Genomic DNA, 21696 nt, shown 5'->3' with positions numbered 1-21696 from the left:
GTTCTCTCAGCTCTGGGTTAAGGTTTTCCACAAAAGTTTGGCCTTGCAATTCATCTTCTGTATTTTCAGATGTATATTAAAGACATGCACATGTAATCTTTCAAGATCCATCGGCAATGCAGTGATAAAAGGTAGAGTATTTTTTAACTTATGAGGGAAAAAAACCCCTTTATTTAGCAGTAAAAAATTTTCAGCAGGGAGGTTAATTATAATGGTGTTTGATATTCCTAAGAACAGGAAATCTCTGCCAAATTCTTAATGCATTAATGCTAAATATACTTTTTCTAATTGAATCTGTTCTTTTTCACTCTCCAGAGGAAATAAATTTTTAAAAGCCCAATGTGCTGCTAATAGCACAGTTTTAGGCCTGGAACTAATTTGACCCTGGCCTTTTATGCAAGTGACTTCATTCATGTTACAACTCAATGTCTTTGCCTGTTAAATGGAGATAATACTAAATTATCTTCATTGCTCTTTCTAGTTCTAAAATTTTTATGAATCTATAGATGCTTCCACATTTCACCTCAACACCTATAATAGACCTTATGAAACAATAATAGTCCTCTTCCCACTGGCACAATCCTTCCATAATAACAACCCAGAGCCACTTGCTACCAATTGACTGGAGATGGCACAAATCCTATTTGTCATCTCTGTTCTTATCTTCTGAAATATGGTTAGACAACATTTCTACTGTGTTATATCCTTAGTAGCTTTTCTAATAGTTCTAATAGGCGAAGAATTAGAAAACAACTCCCTAAAAGATCATTCTCATTTTTCGGGATTGTAGAAAATTCAAGTGTAGAATTCAAATTCTTCTTTGGAAAAAAAAATAATGGAAATCATCAGGTAAACCAACACACAGAAGTATTCTCAGCTCATGATAAAAGCATTCTATTAAGTGCAAATAAGCATAAGACAACTGATAGTGTACTTCAGGTAGAGAATATAAATTTTAATAGTAATATCATAAAATAAACAAACATATAAAAATCAAGTATTTAGTTTTGGATGTTAGAAATAATATACATAATAAACTCAGCACAGTCCTGATAGTGCTGCAAGATAAGATTTTACTGTTCAAATTACAGATTATGCCAATCGGGCTGCTCTGTACTCTGGGTTTCAAAAATTATGCTTTTATTACTAAAAGCATCTGGACTTAAGACATCTCTAATGAAACCTGGCATATTGCAGTCGAAACTGTGTGACCATCATTTTAATGACCATAATGGAAATAAAATAGGCAAACATTTCCCCCCTTTGGAATATTAGTTACCCAAACTGTCACAGTGTCAAAATAAAAATGATTCCTTTCTCCTTTTTCTGTACTGCCTTGGAAGCATATACACGAGAGGAAGTTAAAGCAAAAAGGGCAACTTTATGATATATGCTATGTCGATGTTAAAATTCACAGACTGATTTTTAGATATAATATTCCTGATTCTGGTCCTTAAAAAGAAACAAGTAATTAACCAACTTTTTTCAATATCAGGAAATAAAATTTTGCTATTTTTCCATAATCAAATTTTTCAATGATTTCTAAGACCATTTCTATAGCCTGTTCCACTGAGCTAGTTCAGGAGACACACTGGTTGAAAAAGGACTGAGAATATAAATTTTAAGGCTAAAAATTCCATCTTTAAAATGTAGAAATTTAAATAGAGCCCTTGACAAGGTTATTATAATAACACCAAATTGTTGGCTATGAAAACATGTAGACAGAAAAAAAGGTCATGCTTAAATATTTAAATGAAAAACCAGAGGCAAGTCTTTCATAACTTAAGTAATTCTTTCAACCTAAACACACTTGCTGAAATTGAAAGTTACCTTACTGCACTGGTAAATCTTTTTCAAAACCATTAAGTCCAGTTCTGGATCAATGTCTCTTATGCTTTGGTTGGATAATTTAATAAATATTCTGTAACAGGTAACTATAGAACTTAATGAACAAAATAAAATAGATAAAATACTAGAATCTTAATTGAAAAATGGCATGTTTCTCCATCTTTTTCATGCAGTCAGCATGCCCACCTTAAATCTGATATTTGTATAAAATTGCTATATTTCCCACTGAAGCTTGTTTTTCTGATGAGCCAAATGTAAATGCTTTCATACAGTTGAGGATTAAAGAATTTTCCAATAATTATTCATCATTATCTGTAGAAAAGAAAAAAAAACTAGTTCACTTCATTGCAAATCAAACAGTATAAATCTTCTTAGCAAAAAACTCATTCTTTTTCATGTTAAAAGAGCTTTAATGTTTAAATGTAGCTTTTATTTAATATCACTTAATATTATTTAATATCACATACTCAGTGTAAAATATGCAAACAATACAATGAAGAATAAAGTGGGAAATAAAAATCAACTATAAGACAGATAACCAATGTTAGTAATTCTATGTAAATCTTGTTATATTTCCTCCTTAAAGCACATAATGGATGGATGAATGGATAAGTGCTAAAGCAAGATTATAAAATGTTAATGGCAGAATTTAGGTGTTAGACATGTGGGTGATAAATGTAAACTTTCAACTTTTATATGTGATGAAAATTTAAAATATGTTGAGAAGGAATAAATCATGGATATACTCCATGTCAGTTTCAGTGGGTGCATATTATTTTATTTTATGGATAAGGCATAATTAAATTAGCCATTTCTACTTATAAACACTTTGGTTGCTTCCAATTTTTCTTTATTCTAAAAAAAACACTGTTGAATGAATTAAACAGACTGCTTGGTTTAATCCTACACAATAATCACTATGTTCCACACTCTAGCAAAAGTGATCTTTTGTTAAAATCCAAGCATCAACTCAAATCACTGCACTGCTTAAAACCCTTCACCAACTCCCCACCACCTCAGCATAGAACCCATGTTCCTTACATGGATTGCAAAACCCTTCATGATATGACCTTTTAAATATTTCCAGCCTTATCGACTTTCATCACCCATCTTCTCCAATTGTCCATAGAATATATACTTTAGTAACACTGACTTGGTAATAGTTCCCCTAATAAATTTTGTGTGGCTCTATGTTTAAGTACACATACTGATTTGGGGGTAAATTCCCATTCATATTTCAAAATCCAAATCTGATGTCCTCTCCTCTAGGAGAACATTTATTCCAATGTTGCTGGATCATTACTTTAGGCAACACATACGTTATTGCTTCCAATGGTATACTTATCACTCTGTACTATAATTTACTTTTTACCCTTTCAAAAGGTTTCAAGGAACACACATGTACATAATATCTAGAATTAATAAAATTTAATTTGGGGCCATATTGGTTTGGATTATTTATTAAGAAAAACAAATCACAGATAGAGAGTACCCTTTTCCAATCTTCTTGACCTTTCTTCTTGGCCAAGGTCATTATCAGTATCCCCAAAGTGATGTGTATCTTTTCCTCCCATGGTTTTTTACTTTTATTGCATATATGCACAGCTAAATAAAATTGCTTTTAAACATTATATAAATGGTACCCTTTCCTACATATTTCATTCATCACATTTGTGGGGTTTACCCATACTGATAAAAACTTATTTCATTTGTTTTAACTGATATATCAACACAGCACAATATTCTAGCTAAAATGAATGTGGAAGGAAGGTACGTGTTTCCTTTTTAAGAATCTATAAGCTTTGACTGCCAAGATTGATATTCTACATGAGGAGCTGGTGGCCTCTGCCCTTCTACGGCTGGCCAGTTATACTCCCTTCCTTCTTACAGGAATTTTTTAGGAATAATATAAAATAGTTAACACATTTTACTAGTTCTATTTGACTTCTGACTCTGGATACTACTTAGCTATGGACTAAACAGCATTGATTTTACCAACAGTGGCAGATGTAGATGTTTACCAAACCTATACTCTAATAGTTTCAGGCAGCTGAAGACAGGCCATCTTTTGAGGACTCAGATCATTTCCAATGAAATAAAACAGAAATGTTTCAGACAATCTTCTTTTTAACTTTTAATGACACTGATACCACTTTTGGGCCAACTAGATATAATTTACCTATCCTCTCCCTTCATTAATCTCCCTCTCTCCTAAAACAAAATAAAAGTGTGTAAGCACCATTTGCAGATGACAGAATTTAATTACTATTTTCAAACTTTTTTTTAATGTTTATTTATTTTTGAGACAGAAAGACAGAGCTTGAGTGGGGAAGGGGCAGAGAGAGAGAGGGAGACACAGAATCTGAAGCAGGCTCCAGGCTCTGAGCTGTCAGCACAGAGCCTGACACGGGGCTCGAACACACGAACTGTGAGATCATGACCGGAGCCGAAGTCGGATGCTTAACCGACTGAGCCACCCAGGCGCCCCTAATTATTGTTTTCTAATGTGGCCTAAAAGAATAACTACATCGAGGGTCTAAGTATTTCGAATAAGAATGACTCTGAAATAGTTATTCTAAATCCATTTATTGTCTTTTAACTATCTAATGATTAACAAAACAAAATAGCAAGTTAATTTATTCATATAGTTCCATATAATTTTATAACCAGCTTAGTGAGTTTATATATTAATAAGTTGTAATGTTTTAGGGGCTTCAGTAAGATATTTTTAGAAAGGTTTCCAGGGTAGGCATCCGACTTTATCTGCTTTATACTTTTTCTAAGCTAAAGGAATTACTGACAGGCTTTATGATACAGAACTTCATGGTCCTCATTCCCTTTTCAACTGTATAATACAGAAATTCTGAAATTGTTTCTTTTTCTTAGATTGAAGACTAACTGATACACAATACTGTATTAATAGCAAGTGTACGACACACTGATTTGGTATTTATATATGCTGCAAAATGGTCACCACAATAAGTCTAGTTACCATCTGTCACCATATAAAGATGCTATAGTATTATTAACTATATTCCCTATGCTGTACATTATATCCCTTGTCATCTTTAATAACCGGAAGACTGTCCCTCTTAATCTGTTCACTTATTCCATCCATCCTCGCATCTTCCCACTCCTCCGGCAACCATATGTTTGTTCTCTGTATCTATGAGTCTGTTTTTGCTAGGATTTGTTTCTTTTGTTTCTCAGATTCCACAGGTAAATAAAGTCATATGGTATTTGTCTTTCTCTGATTTATTTCATACAGCACAATATGCACCCATGTTGTTGCAAATGGCAATAATTCACTCTTTCTATGGCTAAGCAGTATTCTACTGTGTACACCTGCCACATCTTCTTTATCCATTTACCTATGGACATTTACATTGCTTCCATATTTGGGCTCCTGTAAATATCACTGCAAAAACATATGAATGCATGTCTTATTAAATTAGCATTTTCCTTTTCTTTGGATAAATACCTGGAAATGGAATTGCTAGATTGTATGGTAGTTCAATTTTTAATATTTTGAGGAATGTTCTGATTTCCATAATGGCTGAACCAATTTATTCACACCAACAGTGCATGAAAGTTCCCTTTTCACTACTTCCTTGTCAACACTTGGTATTTCCTATCTTTTTGATAACAGCCATTCTGACAGGCATAAGGTGGTATCTTATTGTGGTTTTGATTTGTATTTCACTGATAATTAGTGATGTGGAGCATCTTTATGGGTGCCTGTTGGCTATCTTTATGTCTTCTTTGGAAAAGTGGCCATACAGTTTCTCAGTCTTGTTTTAATCTATTTTTTTTCCATACTGATTTTATGAAGAAAATACATAATTTTAAAAATATGTAATTCTTTATGTTTCAGATATTAATCCCTTATTGCATACATCCTTTGTGACTATCTTCTCCCATTCAGTAAGCTGCCTTTTCATTTTGTTGATTCATTTTGTTTTCTTCACTGTGCAAAAGCTTTTTAGTTTATGTGAAGTCACTTGTACATTTTTGCTTTTGTTGTCCTTGCCAGAGGAGACAGATCTAAAAACTACCTATGATTTATTATTGCAGTTTTATGATTTGAGGTATTATTTTGTCTTTAATCCATTTCTTAAAATTAAAAAAAAATTTAATGCCCATGTGGGAGGGGCAGAGAGAGAGAGGGAGACACAGCATCCGAAGCAGTCTCTGCACTGACAGCAGAGAGCCTGATGTGGGGCTTGAACTCATGAACCGCAAGATCATTAATGACATAGCCAAAGCTGGGGCTTAACCAAATGAGCCACCCAGGTGCCCCAGTCTTTAATCCATTTTAAGTATATTTTTATATATGGTATAAGAAAGTGGTCCATTCTCATTCTTTTACATGTACCTGTCCAGCCTTCCCAATTTCACTTATTTTTAAAAATTTTTTTTAAATGTTTATTTATTTTTGAGAGAGAGAGAGAGAGAACACAAGCAGGGGAGGAGCAGAGAAAGAGAGGGAGACACAGAATCCGAAGCAGTCTCCAGGCTCTGAGCTGTAGTACAGAGCCTGTCATGGTGCTTGAAGCAATGAATCATGAGATCATGACCTGAGCTGAAGTCAGATGCTCAACTGACTGAATCACCCAGGTGCCCTACCCAATTTCACTTATTGAAGAGATGGTCTTTGCCCTGTTAATTTCTTGCCTCTTTTGTTGTATGTTAATTGAAGATACAAGCATATAAGCATGGGTTCATTTCTGGGCTCTCTATTCTGTTCCACTGATATTTGTGTCTGTTTTTGTGCGAGTTTTGGTTACTACTGCTCTGTAGAATAGTTTAACATCAGGCAGTTTGATATTTTCAGGTTTGTTTCCCCCCCCACTCCCCCATTTGCAAGCAATATCTTTTATATCCCTTAACTTTCAGCCTGTGTGCATTTTAAGATCTGAAGTGAGTTTCTGGACTTTTTCCTCTTTTTATTTTGTTTATTTATTTATTGAGAGACAGAGCATGAACAGAGAAAGGGGAGAGAGAGAAGAATTCCAAGCAGGCTCTGCACTGCCCCAATATGAGGCTCAAACTCATGAACCTGTGAGATCATGACCTCAGCTGAAATCAAGAGCTGGATGCTTAATTGAATGAGCCACCCAGGCATCCCACTTTTTCTTCTTTTTATATACATACCTATGTATACATAGCCTATATATACATTATATATACATAGCCTACCTATGTCTTTTGATTGGAGCATTCAGGCTACTTACACTTAAAGCAATTATACGTAAGTATATATTTATTGTCATTCTGTTGTTTTCTGGCTGTTACTGTAGTTCTTCTTTGTTCCTTTTTCTCTTGCTCTCTTCTTTATGATTTGATAATTTTCTTTAGAGTTAAGTTTGGATGCCTTTCTCTTTATTCTTTTGTGCATGCATCATCGGTTTTTGGTTTGTGGTTACTGTGAGGTTCATATATAACAACTCATTTTTACTTCCCCCACGTCATGTTGAAGTTTTTGATGTCATATTTTATTTTACATCTTTTTCTTTACTATCTCATAAGTAATTATTGTAAATTTAGTTGAGTGTTTTTGTATTTAACCTTCATATTAGCTTTATAAGTCACTGATTCACTACCTTTTCTATATGTTTGCCTCAACTAGTAAGATTTTTTTCTTTTACATAATTTTTTATTCCTAGTTATGGCCTTTTTTTTCCTGTTTAAATAAAGCCCTTTAATATTTTTCTTTGTAAAGCTGATTTAGTAGTGATGAATCCTTGTAGTTTTTGTCTGGAAAACTGTATCACCCCTTCAATTCTGAATGCTAACCTTGGCAGGGAGACTATTCCTGTTTGTTTGTTTGTTTGTTTGTTTTTTCCAACTCTCTTCTGGCCTTCAGAATTTCTGCTGAAAAATCAGCTGATAGTCTATAAGGGTTCCCTTACATGTAACTTTTTCTCTTGATGCTTTTAAGATTTTATCTTTAGGGGCGCCTGGGTGGCGCAGTCGGTTAAGCGTCCGACTTCAGCCAGGTCACGATCTCGCGGTCCGTGAGTTCGAGCCCCGCGTCGGGCTCTGGGCTGATGGCTCGGAGCCTGGAGCCTGTTTCCGATTCTGTGTCTCCCTCTCTCTCTGCCCCTCCCCCGTTCATGCTCTGTCTCTCTCTGTCCCAAAAATAAATAAACGTTGAAAAAAAAAATTAAAAAAAAAAAAAGATTTTATCTTTAATTTTTGACATTTTAATTATTATGTGTCTTGCCCTGGATCTCTCTGGGTTCATCTTGTTTGGGACTCTCTGTGCTTCCTAAATCTGGATGTGTCTCCTTCTCTAGGCTACGGGAAGTTTTACGCTATTATTTCTTCAAATAAATTTTTGACCCTTTCTCTCTCTCTTCTCCTATTGAGTCACCTATAATGGCCAATGTTAGTACGCTTGATGTTATTGTAGAGGTTCCTTAAAGGATCCTAGTTTTCTTATTTCGTTCTGTTGTTCAGTTTGGGTGATTTCTAATATCTGTTTACAGTTCATTGATCTATTCTTGTGCATCATCTAATCTATTTATTCTCTCTAGTGTGTTTACATTTCTGTTAAAGTATTCTTCCTCTCTGATTGGTATTTTATTTTCTATCTCTGTTGAAATTCTCATTGTGTTCATCCATTCTCCTGAGTTTGGTCAGCATTTTCATGACCATTATGCTGTACTCTTTATCAGGTAGATTGCTTTTCTTCATTTTCTTTAGTTCTTTTTCTAGGGTTTTGCCTTGTTCTTTTGTTGGCACATATCCCTCCAACTTCTCATTTTGCCTAACTCTCTGTATCTATGTATAAGGTGGATCAGATACATCTCTTGGTCTTGAAGTAGGGCCTTATGTAGATGTCCTGTGGGGCCCAGAAGCATGATCTCACCCCCACCCCCGGCCACCAGAGCCAGGTGCTTCAGGGAGCACCTTTGAGGACTGCATATGTCCTCCTGTTGTGGGATCTTCACTGCTGTGGATACACTGGTGGGTGGGGCTTGTCTCTGGTCCAGATGGCAGTGAAGCCCAGCCAAGAAACAGGGTTCTACAGAACTCTGAGTGGTGCATGGCCCCTGGCATTAGCTGTCCACAGGAAGGATTCCATAATGGCTCCTGCCAGTGCTGGCATTAGCATGGCAGAATAAGTTAGTAAAAATGGCTGCTGTGCGTGTGTCTGTTCCTGGAGAGAATCCAGCAATTGCTCTGATATTAGTTAAGTATTCTCCTTCAATTGTGGTCTATGTGCTTTTTTATCTGGTGTTTTGTGTTGGTTTCCAGGTCTAATGAGTCTGCACTCAACACCTGTAAGACTGGGTTTTCCTTTCTGTATAGCTTTACGTTGATTTCCAAAGGCAGATGTTTTGGGAGCTTGTCTCTCTTACGCAGAATCTAAGGGCTGAGGTGCCTGATGTTGAGAATCATTCCTCATGAAAAAGTTCTTTACCTGTGAGATCCCTCCTGACCATGGAGTCCTGCAACTAGAGTGTGGGTTTTTTTCTGTAGTGAGACCCTATCTCTTCCTCTTCTATACATCTCAGTGCAGTCCCTTGTTGTGGAGGCTCCATTCTTCTACTTTCTAAGTCCCCTTCATCAGAGGGAATTATTTCAGAGTTGTGGATTTGTTGTGCCTGTGGGAGGAGGTGAGTTCAGGATCCTCATATGCTGCCATGTTGAACTCTCTCCCTGATATCACTTCTTGAAAACAGTATAAGCCTATCCTGATTTCTGGTGTTTTGCAGGAGAGACAGCCTTCTGTGTAGGCATATATCCTTTTGAGGCCACTCAATTATCCAACAACAACAAAAAAAAGTGTCAATTTTACCTTGTGGCTTAGTTCACAGTTATATTTCTCCACTTAAGGAGCAATACAAATAGGGGAGACTGAGTGGCTTAGTCGGTTGGGTTTCTGACACTTAATTTCAGCTCAGGTCATGATCTCATGGGATTGGGATTCTCTTTCTCCCTTTCCCTCTGCCCCTCTTGTGCACACACTGTCTCTCAAGATAAATACTAAAAAAAAAAAAAAAAGAAAAAAAAAAAACAAAAACCAAAGAAAAGTTTTCCAAATATTTATCAAGCAAAGTTGAACCCCAAGTACTTTCTTGATTACCTAAAAAAAGCAGTACTGAAATAATACCTATGGAGAACTGACCAAAGGATAAATAGTCTGAATATAACTAGTTTGGTACTATTCACAGATTTGCAAAAATGGAGTCATTCTCTGGCTTATACCATGTCCTATTAAGAGAAAGAGGCCCATGAAATCCAAACATTGTAAAAATTACTGAAGATAACTTTTAGTTTATTATAGTACTATTTTATAAAATAGGGTCCAAGATCTCAATAAAATCAGAAATCTTCAAGTTCCAGATGTTTAATTTTTATATGTTAATTTTGATAGCAAAAATATTATTTCAATATTTAGAGGAAAATCATATTTTACAGTAATAACTATCAACTGACACATATTTGAAAGACTAACACTTGAGTTTTTCACTGAGGTCTATGGACTTAGATTCTTGAAGAAATTTTCCCCTTTAAAGGAATTCACAAGTTATTAAACTTTGAGGAACACTATTGTTGTGCCTTTTTTTCAAGAATCATGGGAAAATTGTTACTTTAATACCAAAAATAGCTGTCCTCTGAGTGACATGTTTTGTCTCAAGAATACTGTGACTCATGTAATTAACTAGGTTTCCTGCTTTGCTAGAAAGATAAGCACCAAATTTATGACATAGTCTCCACTAAATGTGGAGAACCTCTGAACATTAAGTTTGTACTCTCACCTCATTCTTGGCTTAATATTCATTGCTTATGCTAATTTGCCTGATAGGCTTTCCCAAGCATTTTTTAAAATTAATTTTATCTTGTATATATTTTTAAGTGGAGTGTTAAATTTTTTGAGACAAGATAGAATACAAATAAAACTTAGGAAAATGTATATTGTTAAAAATTAAGCATGAACATTTTAAACATTCTTTAAATCCTCATATCATTTTAGCATATAAAAATACCTTTAAAATAACAGGATTAACAGTAACAGATATTCTAGAATGGAATTCTTATTCAGAATACTCAGAATCAGTTAACAAATTCACTTAAAATATTAGGCTCGTTACTTCCTGATGAGATACCTAAAAACCAAAGACCACAAATTATTTATCTTGATCACCCACTTCATTCACTAAACTTGGTTTCAGAAACTTTAATCTTTTTACAAAAAACGAATGTGCCCAGAATAAAGATTCATACAAAAAAGTCAAAAGAACCCAGTAGATAAGCTGTCAGTGAAATTCCAGAACTATCAAGATATTTTGTGTCATAGAGTATCTTCATTAGATAACTCTATACCTCCACCTCTACTTTGACGAAACTATTATTTATTTGGCTATCTAAATTTGGACTCCCCCCCGCCCCACACACACACACACTCAAGGAGGAGAAAAGAATCAACAGTAGTTTAGCAGATGCAGAACCCAGTGGCAATCTGGAAGACAGGGTAATGGAAAGCACCCAGGCTAAATAGCAAAAAGAGGACATTTTAAAAATGTCCTCATTTTTAAAAATGAGGACAGGTTAAGGGATCTCTTGGACAACATCAAGTGAATAAACATTCATATTGTAGGGGTCCAAGAAGAAGAAGACAAAGGGGTAGAGAATTTATTTGAGGACGTAACAGCTGAAAAATTCCCTAACCTGGGGAAAGAAGTAGAGATACAGGTCCAAGAAGCACAGGGAACTCCAAGGAGGCCTACACCAGGACACATAATAATTAAAATGTCAAAGGTTAAGGATGAAGAGAGAATATTAAAGGCAACAAGAGAGAAACAGTAAGTTACGTATATGGGAAAACCAATAAGGCTACTAGCTAATTTATCAGCAGAAAATTTGCAAGCCAGAAGGGAGTAGCATAATATATTCAAAGTGCTGAATGGAAAAAAAACCTATGAAAGAGAATACTCTACTTGGCAATATTATCGTTCATATTTGAAGGAAAGAGTTTCTCAGACAAACAAAAAAATAAAGGAATTTATTACTACTAAACCAGCCTTATAAGAAATGTTAAAGGGAATTCATTAAGCTGAAAAGAAATAAATAAGTTTTTTAAGAATGTATTTGGGGGCTTTTGGGTTGGTTAAGCATCCAACTCTTGCTTTTGGCTCAGGTCATGACCTCACAGTTTATGAGATCAAGCCACATATTGACAGCACAGAGCCTGCTTGGGATTCTCTCTCTCACCTCTCTCTCTCTGCCTCTACCCTCACATGCACATTCTCTTTAAACAAATAAACAAACAAACAAACATTAAAAAAAAAACTGGCTCTGCTCCAATCACTTTTTAAAAAATAGACTAGTATGTGAACGCCGAGTTTGTCTTGTCCCTGAACCACAGCTAGATCAGCATCAAACCATTTCAGACACCTAGGAAATTGATCTGAGGACTAACACAACAATCTGCATCATTAGAGCCAGAGAACTTAGCAGGTATGCAGAGAGATGAACTGAGGGAGAGAAAAGCCACAGGGGTAGGGAGCTGTTTTGAGAGAGAGAGGACAGAGAGAGAAAGAGAAAGGGGGAGAGTACAGCACATTGGGATTGTGCAGAAAAGCACTCCCCCAGAAAGTATCTGGAGAGAAAGAGTGAAAACACTTGCAGGGGACTAGACAAGAAATCTGTTTCCCAAAGCCATTGATGGGGAGAAAGGAGAGTTTTCAGTACCACCAGGATTCTATAAACGGTGGAGCAGAGTCTGAAGTTCCGGAGTTCAGTGTCTGGTGGTGTTCCAGTGATGAAGCAGAGTGAATCCCTAGGAGCAGGCACCAGGGTCTGACTGAGGGATCCATGTGCCACATGGGGAGAAGCAGTTTCTCTGCTTGGAATGCATTTGGTAGAGGTCATATAGCTTCCTGCAGGCAAAAGTCCTGGCAGAATCCAGAGAGCTGCCATGTTTAGGGATACTGGAACAAAGATGCCAGAATGCAGCAAAATCTGGTACTGGCTATGTGTTGTGATTTACCATAAACTCTGAGCCTCTGCTGCTGCACCATCACATAAACGTTTTCTGGGACAAGCTGGCACCTGGCCATTACTCGGGGTCAGCAAACCCTCCCCCAGAGAAACAGTGTGTGTCCAAGCCAAGGGGGTCTCTAAAGTGTTGGGTTTTAAAACACAGTCCCTCCTGAGATGAAACTCTGGAGGCACCACCTGGAAGGCAGCTTGGAGACATACAGGGTAAAGGCAAGAAGTAGACAGAAGCCAGAGACAAAAGAAGCGGTGCTTGACTGCATGTCTGTGAGAGAATCTAATTACTGGGCCAGAAATTAGAGAGCCAGGTGAAGCCATGTTCACCTTCAGAGCAGGCCAACACGGATCAACCCCAGTGAACTAAACAGTGCCACCAAGTAGAGAACAGAGCTGTTACACCAAGCCCCACCCACCTGCACCCCTAGAAGACCAGCACAAATCCCTTCCACCCACTTAGTCTATTGACTACAGTGTGCTACAAAGTTTCAGTTATAGGGGAAACTGAATGTAACTTCATTCAAGTTTCATTCTGTTTGCTGGTTTATTTGTTCATTTTCTTTGCTTCTGCTTTTGTTTGTGTTGTTTTCTTCTTCTCTTTGATACAAAAGAACAAATTTTTTTATTCTATTGTATTTTATTTTACTCAATTTCATTATTTAAAAATTTTTTTTTAATTTTAACATTTATTTACTTTTGAGACAGAGAGAGACTGTGAGTGGGGAATCGGAAGAAAGAGAGGGAGGCACAGAATTGGAAGCAGGCTCCAGGCTCTGAGCTGTCAGCACAGAGGCTGACGTGGGGCTCAAACTCACAAACCATGAGATCATGACCTGAGCCGAAGTTGGACACTTAACCAACTGAGCCACCCAGGTGCCCCTATTTAAACTTTTTTAACTTTTTTTTTCCTTTCTTTTTTTTCTCTTTTATATCAAGCTTCTCCCAACAAGAAGACTGAAAAACACCTAGGATCTAGCTTCCTTTAATCGATATTTTTTGTTTTGTTTTTATGTTTTATATTTAATTATTTTATTAATGTTTTTTCTTCCCCCAAAATTACAAGATGGAGGAATTCACCCCAAAAGAAAGAACAGGAAGAAATGATGGCCAGGGATTTAATCAACACATTTATAAGCAGGATATCTGAACTAGAATTTAAACCACTATTACTTGGGGCCCCTGGGTGGCTTAGTCACAGTTAAGCATCCGACTCTTGGTTTCAGCTCAGGTCATGATCTCATGGTTCATGGGTTTGAGCTCCACACCAGGCTCCATGCTGTCAGTCAGGGGCCTGTTTGGGATTTTCTCTCTCTCCTTCTCTCTCAGGTCCTCCCCCGCTTGTACTCTCTCTCTCAAAATAAGTAAATAAACTTTAAAACCATGATTACTAGAATACTAGCTGGGGTTGAAAAAAGCATAGAAGACACCAGAGAATCCCTTTGTACAGAAATAAAAGAAGTAAAATCTAGTCAGGATGAAATTAAAAATGCTATAACTGAGATGCAATCGTGAATGCATGCCGTGACAGCAAGGACAGATGAAGCAGAGCAGTGAATCAGTCAAATAGAAGATCAAATTATGGAAAATAATGTAGCACAAAAAAAGAGGGAAAGAAAGACAAAAGAGCACGATACAAGACTTAGAGAACTCAGCGACTTATTAAAGAGGAATAACGTTTATATCATAGGAGTACCAGAAGATAAAGAGAGAGAAAAAGGCACAGAAAGTTTATGTGAGCAAATTATAGCTGAAAACTTGCCTAACCTAGGGAAGGACACAGACATCAAAATCCAAGAAGCACAGAGAACTACCATTAGATTCAACAAAACCAACTATCATCAAGGCATATTATAGCCAAATTCATAAAATACACAGACAAGGAAACAGTTACGAAAGCAGCAAAGGGAAAAAAAAAAAGTCCTTAACCTATAAGGGAAAACAGATCAGGTTTGCAGCAGATCTGTTCACAGAAACTTGGCAGGTCACAAAGAAGTGGCAGGACATATTCAACGTGCTGAATTGGAAAAATATGCAGCCAAGAATGTTTTATCCAGCAAGGCCATCATTCAGAATAAAAACAGAGATAAAGAGTTTCCCAGACAAACAAAAACTAAGGGAATTCATGACCACTAAACCACCCTGCAAGAAATTTTAAGGGGGACTCTTCAAGTGAAGAAAACAAAACAAAACAAAACAAAACAAAACAAAACAAAACAAAAAAGACCCACAGCAACAAAGACTAGAAAGGACCAGAGAACATCACCAGAAACATCAACTCTACAGAAAACACAATGGCACTAAATTCCTATCTTTCAATAATCATTCTAAATGTAAGTGGACTAAATGCTCCAATCAAAAGACATAGGTATGGATTAAAAAACAAGACCCACCTATATGCTGCCTACAAGAGACTCATTAAGACAAAAACACACCTGACGAATGAAAATAAGGGGATGGAGAACCATCGATCATGCTAATGAATGTCAAAAGAAAGCCAGAGGCACCTGGGTGGCTTAGTCTTTGAGTGTCTGACTTTGGCTCAGTTCATGACCTTGCGGTTCCCGAGTTAGAGCTCCACATCGGGCTTGCTGCTGTGAGCCCGTCAGCACAGAGCCCACTTTGGATTCTCTCTCTCTCTGCTCCACCCCTACTTGTGCTCTCCTCCCCAAAAAGAGAAAGCCAGAATAGCCATACTTATATCAGACAAATAAGACTTTAAAACAAAGACTGTAACAGGAGATGAAGGGAATTATACCATAATTAAGGGGTCTATCTACCAAGAAGACCTAACAATTATAAATATTTATGCCCCCAACTTGAAAGATCCCAAATATATAAAACAATTAATTACAAACATAAAGAAACTCATTCATAATAATACAATAATAGTAGGGGACTTTAACACCCCACTTACAACAATGGACAGATCTAAGCAGAAAACCAACAAGAAAACAATGGCTTTGAATGACACGCTGGACTGGATGGACTTAACAGATATAATCAGAACATTTCATCCTAAATCAGCAAAGTACACATCTGTCTTGAGTGCGCATGGGACATTCTCCAGAATAGATCACAGTCTGGGTCACAAATCAGCCCTCAACACGTACAAAAAGATTAAGATCATACCATGCACATTTTCAGACTACAACGCTATGAAACATGAAATCAACCACAAGAAAAAAATTTGGAAAGACCACAAATACTTGGAGATTAAAAAACATCCTACTAAAGAATGAATGGTGAACCAAGAAATTAAAGAGGAAATTTAAAAGTACATGGAAATGAAAACAAGACAGTCCAAAACCTCTGGGATGCAGCAAAGGTGGTCATAAGAGGGAAGTATATCCAGGCCTTCTTAAAGAAGGAAGAAAGCTCTCAAATATACAACCCAACCTTGCAACTAAAGAAGCTGGGAAAAGAACATCAAATGAAGCCTAAAACCAGCAGAGAAAGGGAAATAATAAAGATTAGAGCAGAAATCGGTAGAAACAGTAGAAACAAATCAATGAGACCAGGAGCTAGTTCTTTGAAAGAATTAAAATGGATAAACACGTAGCCAACGTTATTTAAAAGGAAAGGACCGAAATACATAAAATCACAAATGAGAAAGGAGAGATGACAACCAACACTGCAGAAACACCAATAATAATAACAGGATATTATGAGCAATTATATACTAACAAATTGGGCAATCTGGAAGAAATGGGCAAATTCCTAGAAACATATAAACTATCCAAAATGAAACAGGAGGAAATAGAAAATTTGAATAGACCCAAAACCAGTAAAGAAATTGAATCAGTAATAAAAAAATCTCCCAACAAGAGTCTAGGATCAGATGGCTTCCCAGGGGAATTCTACCAAACATTTAAAGAAGAGTTAATACCTATTCTTTTGAAGATGTTAATGAAAAAAAACCAAAACCCAAAAAACAAAAAACAGAAATGGAAGGAAAACTTCCAAACTCACTCTGTGAAGCCAGCATTACCTTCATTCCAAAACCAGATAAAGACTTCACTAAAAAGAATTACAGACCAATTTACCTGATGAACATGGATGCAAAAATTCTCAACAAGATACTAGAAAATCGAATCCAACAATACACTAAAAGAATTATTCCCCACGATCAAGTGTGATTTTTTTTCTGGGCTGCAGGAGTGGTTCAATGTCTGCAAATCAATCAACATGATACATCACATTAATAAAAGAAAGGATAAGAACCAAGATCTCTCAACAAATGCAGAAAAAGCATTTGATGAAATACAGCATTCTTTCTTGACAAAAGCCCTCAAGAAAATAGGGATACAAGGATCACACTTCAAGACAATAAAGGCCATATATAAAAGACCCACAGCTAATATCACCCTGAATGGGGAAAAACTGAGAGCTTTCCCCCTAAGGTCAGGAACACAACAGGGATGTGTACTTTTATTATTGTTGTTCAACACAGTACTGGAAGTCCAAGCCTCAACAATCAAACAACAAAAAGAAATAAAAGGCATCCAAATTGGCAAGGAAAAAGTCAAACTTTCGCTCTTCGCAAATGCCACAATACTATATGTGGAAAACCTGAAAGACTCCACCAAAAACTGCTAGAACTGGTACATGAATTCAGCAAAGTTGCAGGATATACAATCATGTACAGAAATCTGTGTCATTTCTATACACCAATAATGAAGCAGCAGAAAGAGAAATCAATGAAGTGATCCCATTTACAATTGCACCCAAAACCATAAAATACCTAGGAATAAACCCAACCAAAGAGGCAAAAGATCTGTATGCTGAAAACTATAGAAAGCTTATTGAAGAAGATGCAAGGAAATGGAAAAACACTCCATGCTCATGGACTGAAAGAACAAATCCTGTTAAAATGTCCACAGTACCTTTGGGGCACCTGGGTCGCTCAGTTAAGCATCTGACTTCAGCTCAGGTCATGATCTCACGGTTTGTGAGTTTGAGCCCCGCCTCGGGCTCTGTGCTACAGCTCAGAGACTGGAGCCTGCTTAGGATTCTGTGCTTCCCTTTCTCTCTGCCCCTCCCCCGCTCATGCTCTGTCTCTTTCTCTCTCAAAAAAAAAAAAACAACAAAAAAACCAACTTTAACAAAAGTAAAAATACATGTCTACACTACCCAAAACAGTCTACAAATTCAATGTAATCCCTATCAAAATAACACCAGCATTCTTCACAGAGCTAGAACAAACAATTGTAGAATTCGTATGGAACCAGAAAAGACCGAGAATAGCCAAAATAATCTTGAAAAAGCAAAGCAAAGCTGGAGGCATCACGATTCTGGATTTAAGCTGTATCACAAAGCTGTAATCAACAAGACAGCCTGGTACTGACACAAAAATAGACACAGACCAATGGAACAGAATAGAGAACCCAGAAATAAATCCACAAATGTATAGACAACTAACCTTTGACAAAGCAAGAAAGAACATCCAATAGGATATTCTTCAGCAAGTGGTATTGGGAAAACTGGACAGCGACATGCACAAGAATGAACCTGGACCACTTTCTTACTCCATACACAAAAATAAATTCAAAAGGGATGAAAGACCTAAATGTAAGACAGGAAACCATCAAAATCTTAGAGGAGAACACAGGCAGCAATCTCTTTGACCTCAGCCACAGCAACTTCTTACTAGATGTGTCTCCTGAGGCAAGGGAAACAAAACAAAAACGAAGCACCAGGCTCTCATGAAGACAAGAAGCTTCTGCACAGAGAAGGTAACTGTCAACAAAACTAAAAGGTAACCAATGGAATGGGAGAAGATATTTACAATGACATATCAGACAGAAGGTTAGTATTCAAAATCTATACAAAAACTTATCAAACTGAATACCCAAAAAACAAATAATGCAATGAAAAAATGGGCAGAAGACATGAACAGACACTTTTCCATGCCTAATAGACACATGAAAAGATGCTCAGCATCACTCATTATCAGGGAAATACATATCAAACATAACAGACACCACCTCACAGCTGTTGGAATGGTTAAAATTAACAGCTCAGGAAACAACAAATGTTGGCAAGGATGTAGAGAAAGGGAAACATTTTTGCACTGTTGGTGGGAATGCAAACTGATGCAGCCACTCTGGAAAACAGTATGGAGTTTCCTCCAAAAGTTAAAATAGAGTTACCCTATGACCCATCAATTACACTACTAAGTATTTACCCAAAGGATACAGAAATACAGATTCAAAGGGGTACATGCACCGCAATGTTTATAGTAATATTATTAACACTAGCCAAACTAAGGAAAGAACCCAGATGTCCATCAACTGAAGAATGGACAAAGAAGATGTGGTATACATATACAATGGAATATTACTCAGCAATCCAAAAGAATGAAAAATCTTGCCATTTGCAACAACATGGAAGGAACTAGAATGTATTATGCTAGTGGAGTCAGTCATAGAAAGAGAAATATATAATTTCAGTCATATGTGGAATTTAAGAAATACAACAGACGAACATAGGGGAAAAGAAAGAAAAATAAGATAAAAACAGAGTGAGGGAAACCAAAATGCACTCTTAAATACAGAAAAGAAACTGATGGTTGCTGGAGGAATGTTGGGTGGGGGGACAGACTAAATGGGTGATGGGCAAATGGAGGGTACTTATTGAGATGAGCACTCAGTGTTACATGTCAGTGATTAATCACTAAATCCTACTCCTAAAACCATTATTACACTATATGTTAACTAACTTTGATTTAAATAAAAATAAAAAATAAAAGATGTAGTACCTTAAAAAATAAAAATAAAAGAATGTGTTTGAATTTAAATGATCATCAAATTAGTAGAGACTGCTATACACTTAGATGTTATATATGATCCTTATATAACTACAAGCCCAAAACCTGTAACAGATTTACAAAAAATAAAGACAAAAAAAAAAAAAGTCAAACATAATACTACAGAAACTCATCAATCACAAAGAAAGAGAGCAGGGGCACCTGGATGGTTCAGTTGGTTAAGTGTCCAACTTTGGCTCAGGTCATGATCTCACAGTTGGTGAGTTCCAGCCCCACATGGGGCTTGCTGCTATCAGCACAGAGCCTGCTTCAAATCCTCTGTCCCCCTCTCTCTGCCCCTCTCCTGCTCACATTCTCTCTCAAAAATAAACATTAAAAAAATAAAAATAAAATAAAAAACAAAGAGAGCAAGAGAAGAAGAAAGTAGCAGAGAACTACAAAAATAACCAAAAAACAACAGAATGGCAATAAGTACGTATCTGTCAATTGATTACTTTAAATGGTCCAATCAAAGACATAAGGTGATGGAATGGATAAAAAACCAATGACCCATCTACATGCTGCTGACAAGAGATTCACTGCAGACCTAAAGACACATATAGACTAAAATTGAAGGGATGGAAAATCACTTACCAAGCAAATGGAAGTGAAAAAAAAAAAAAAAAGGCCATGGTAGCAATACTTATATTAGACAAAACACACTTTAAAACAAAGACTGTTAACAAGAAACAAAAAGGGCATTACATAACGATAAAGGGATAAATTCAACAAGAGGCTATAACAATAGTAAACATCCATGCACCAACACTGGAGCACCCTAAATACATAAAGCAAACATTAATGGAGAAATTAATGGTAATATAACAATGGTAAGAGACTTTAACACTCCACTTACATCAATAGCTAGATCACCCAGGCAGGAAACCAAAAGGAAAGAGCATCTTTGAAGGGCATTAAACCAGATGGACATAAAGATAGATATAGAACATTTCATCCTAAAACAACAGAATACACATTCTTTTCAAATGCACATGGAACATTCTCCAGAATCGATTACATGTTTGGCCACAAAACAACCCTTAATAAATGTAAGAAAACTGAAATTACACCATGCATTTTTTCTGACCACAACAGTATGAAACTAGAAATAAATCAAAGATAAAAACTGGAAAAAAACCCAAACATGTGAAGGCTAATCACCATGATAGTAAAGAAACCAATGGGTTAAGGAAACAAAGAAGAAACAAAAAAATACATGGAGACAAATGAAATGAAATGAAAATGAAAACACAATGGCCCAAAATCTCTGGGACACACAACCAAAGCAGTTCAAAGAAGAAAATAAACCAACAGAGGCCTACATCAAGAAACAAGAAAAAGCTTAAATAAACAATGTAACCTTGCCCCTAAAGGAATCAGAAAAAGAACAAATCCCAAGGTGAGCAGACAGAGTGAAGATAATAAATTCAGAGCCGAAATAAATGACATGGAGACTAAAAAACAACAGAAAAAAAAATCAATGAAACCAAGAGCTGGTTCTTTGAAAAGATAAAGGAAATTGATCAACCCTTAACAAGACTCCTCAAGAAAAAAAAGAGAAAAGACCCAAATTCATAAAATCAGGTATGAGAGAAAAGTAACCCATGACACCATAGAAACACAAAGGATTATAAGAAAGCTACAAAAAATTCAAAAAATTATATGCCAACAAATTGGACAACTAGAAGAAATGGATACATTCCTAGAAACATACCATCTTCCAAAATTGAATAAGAAATAGAAAATCTGAAGACAGATCACTGTTAATAAACTGAATTGATAATCAAAAAAATAGAAGTCCAGAATTAGATGGATTCACAGGTGAATTCTACCAAACATTTAAAGAAGAATTAATACCTATTCTCCTCAAACTATTCCAAAAATAGAAGGAGGAAAGCTTCCAAGTACATTCTGCAAAGCCAGCATTACTCTGACACCAAAACCAGACAAACACACCACAAAAAGAAAAGTACAGGTCAATATCCCTGATGAACACAGATGCAAAAATCATCAATAAAATATTAACAAACTGCATT

At 36.3% G+C, this 21696-nt stretch overlaps 1 protein-coding gene across 4 annotated transcripts in view; it reads right to left on the bottom strand.

Annotated features, from left to right (window-relative positions):
• Positions 1 to 1053: 1053 nt before the first annotated feature.
• The window catches only part of NEK1 (NIMA related kinase 1), a 242131-nt gene continuing 221488 nt past the window's right edge, over positions 1054 to 21696 (bottom strand). For all 4 annotated transcript variants that reach the window (XM_043565808.1, XM_043565817.1, XM_043565825.1 and 1 more), the window contains one exon: positions 1054 to 2160. In XM_043565808.1, coding sequence (XP_043421743.1) covers positions 2147 to 2160 — 14 coding nt within the window. In that variant the 3' untranslated portion in view covers positions 1054 to 2146. The remainder of the gene's footprint in view (positions 2161 to 21696) is intronic.

Source organism: Prionailurus bengalensis, chromosome B1 (genome assembly GCF_016509475.1).
Source record: "Prionailurus bengalensis isolate Pbe53 chromosome B1, Fcat_Pben_1.1_paternal_pri, whole genome shotgun sequence".
In the NCBI taxonomy this organism is placed as follows: Eukaryota; Metazoa; Chordata; class Mammalia; order Carnivora; family Felidae; genus Prionailurus; species Prionailurus bengalensis.
Note: the sequence above shows the minus strand (reverse complement) of the source record. Positions and strands in the feature narration are given on the sequence as shown.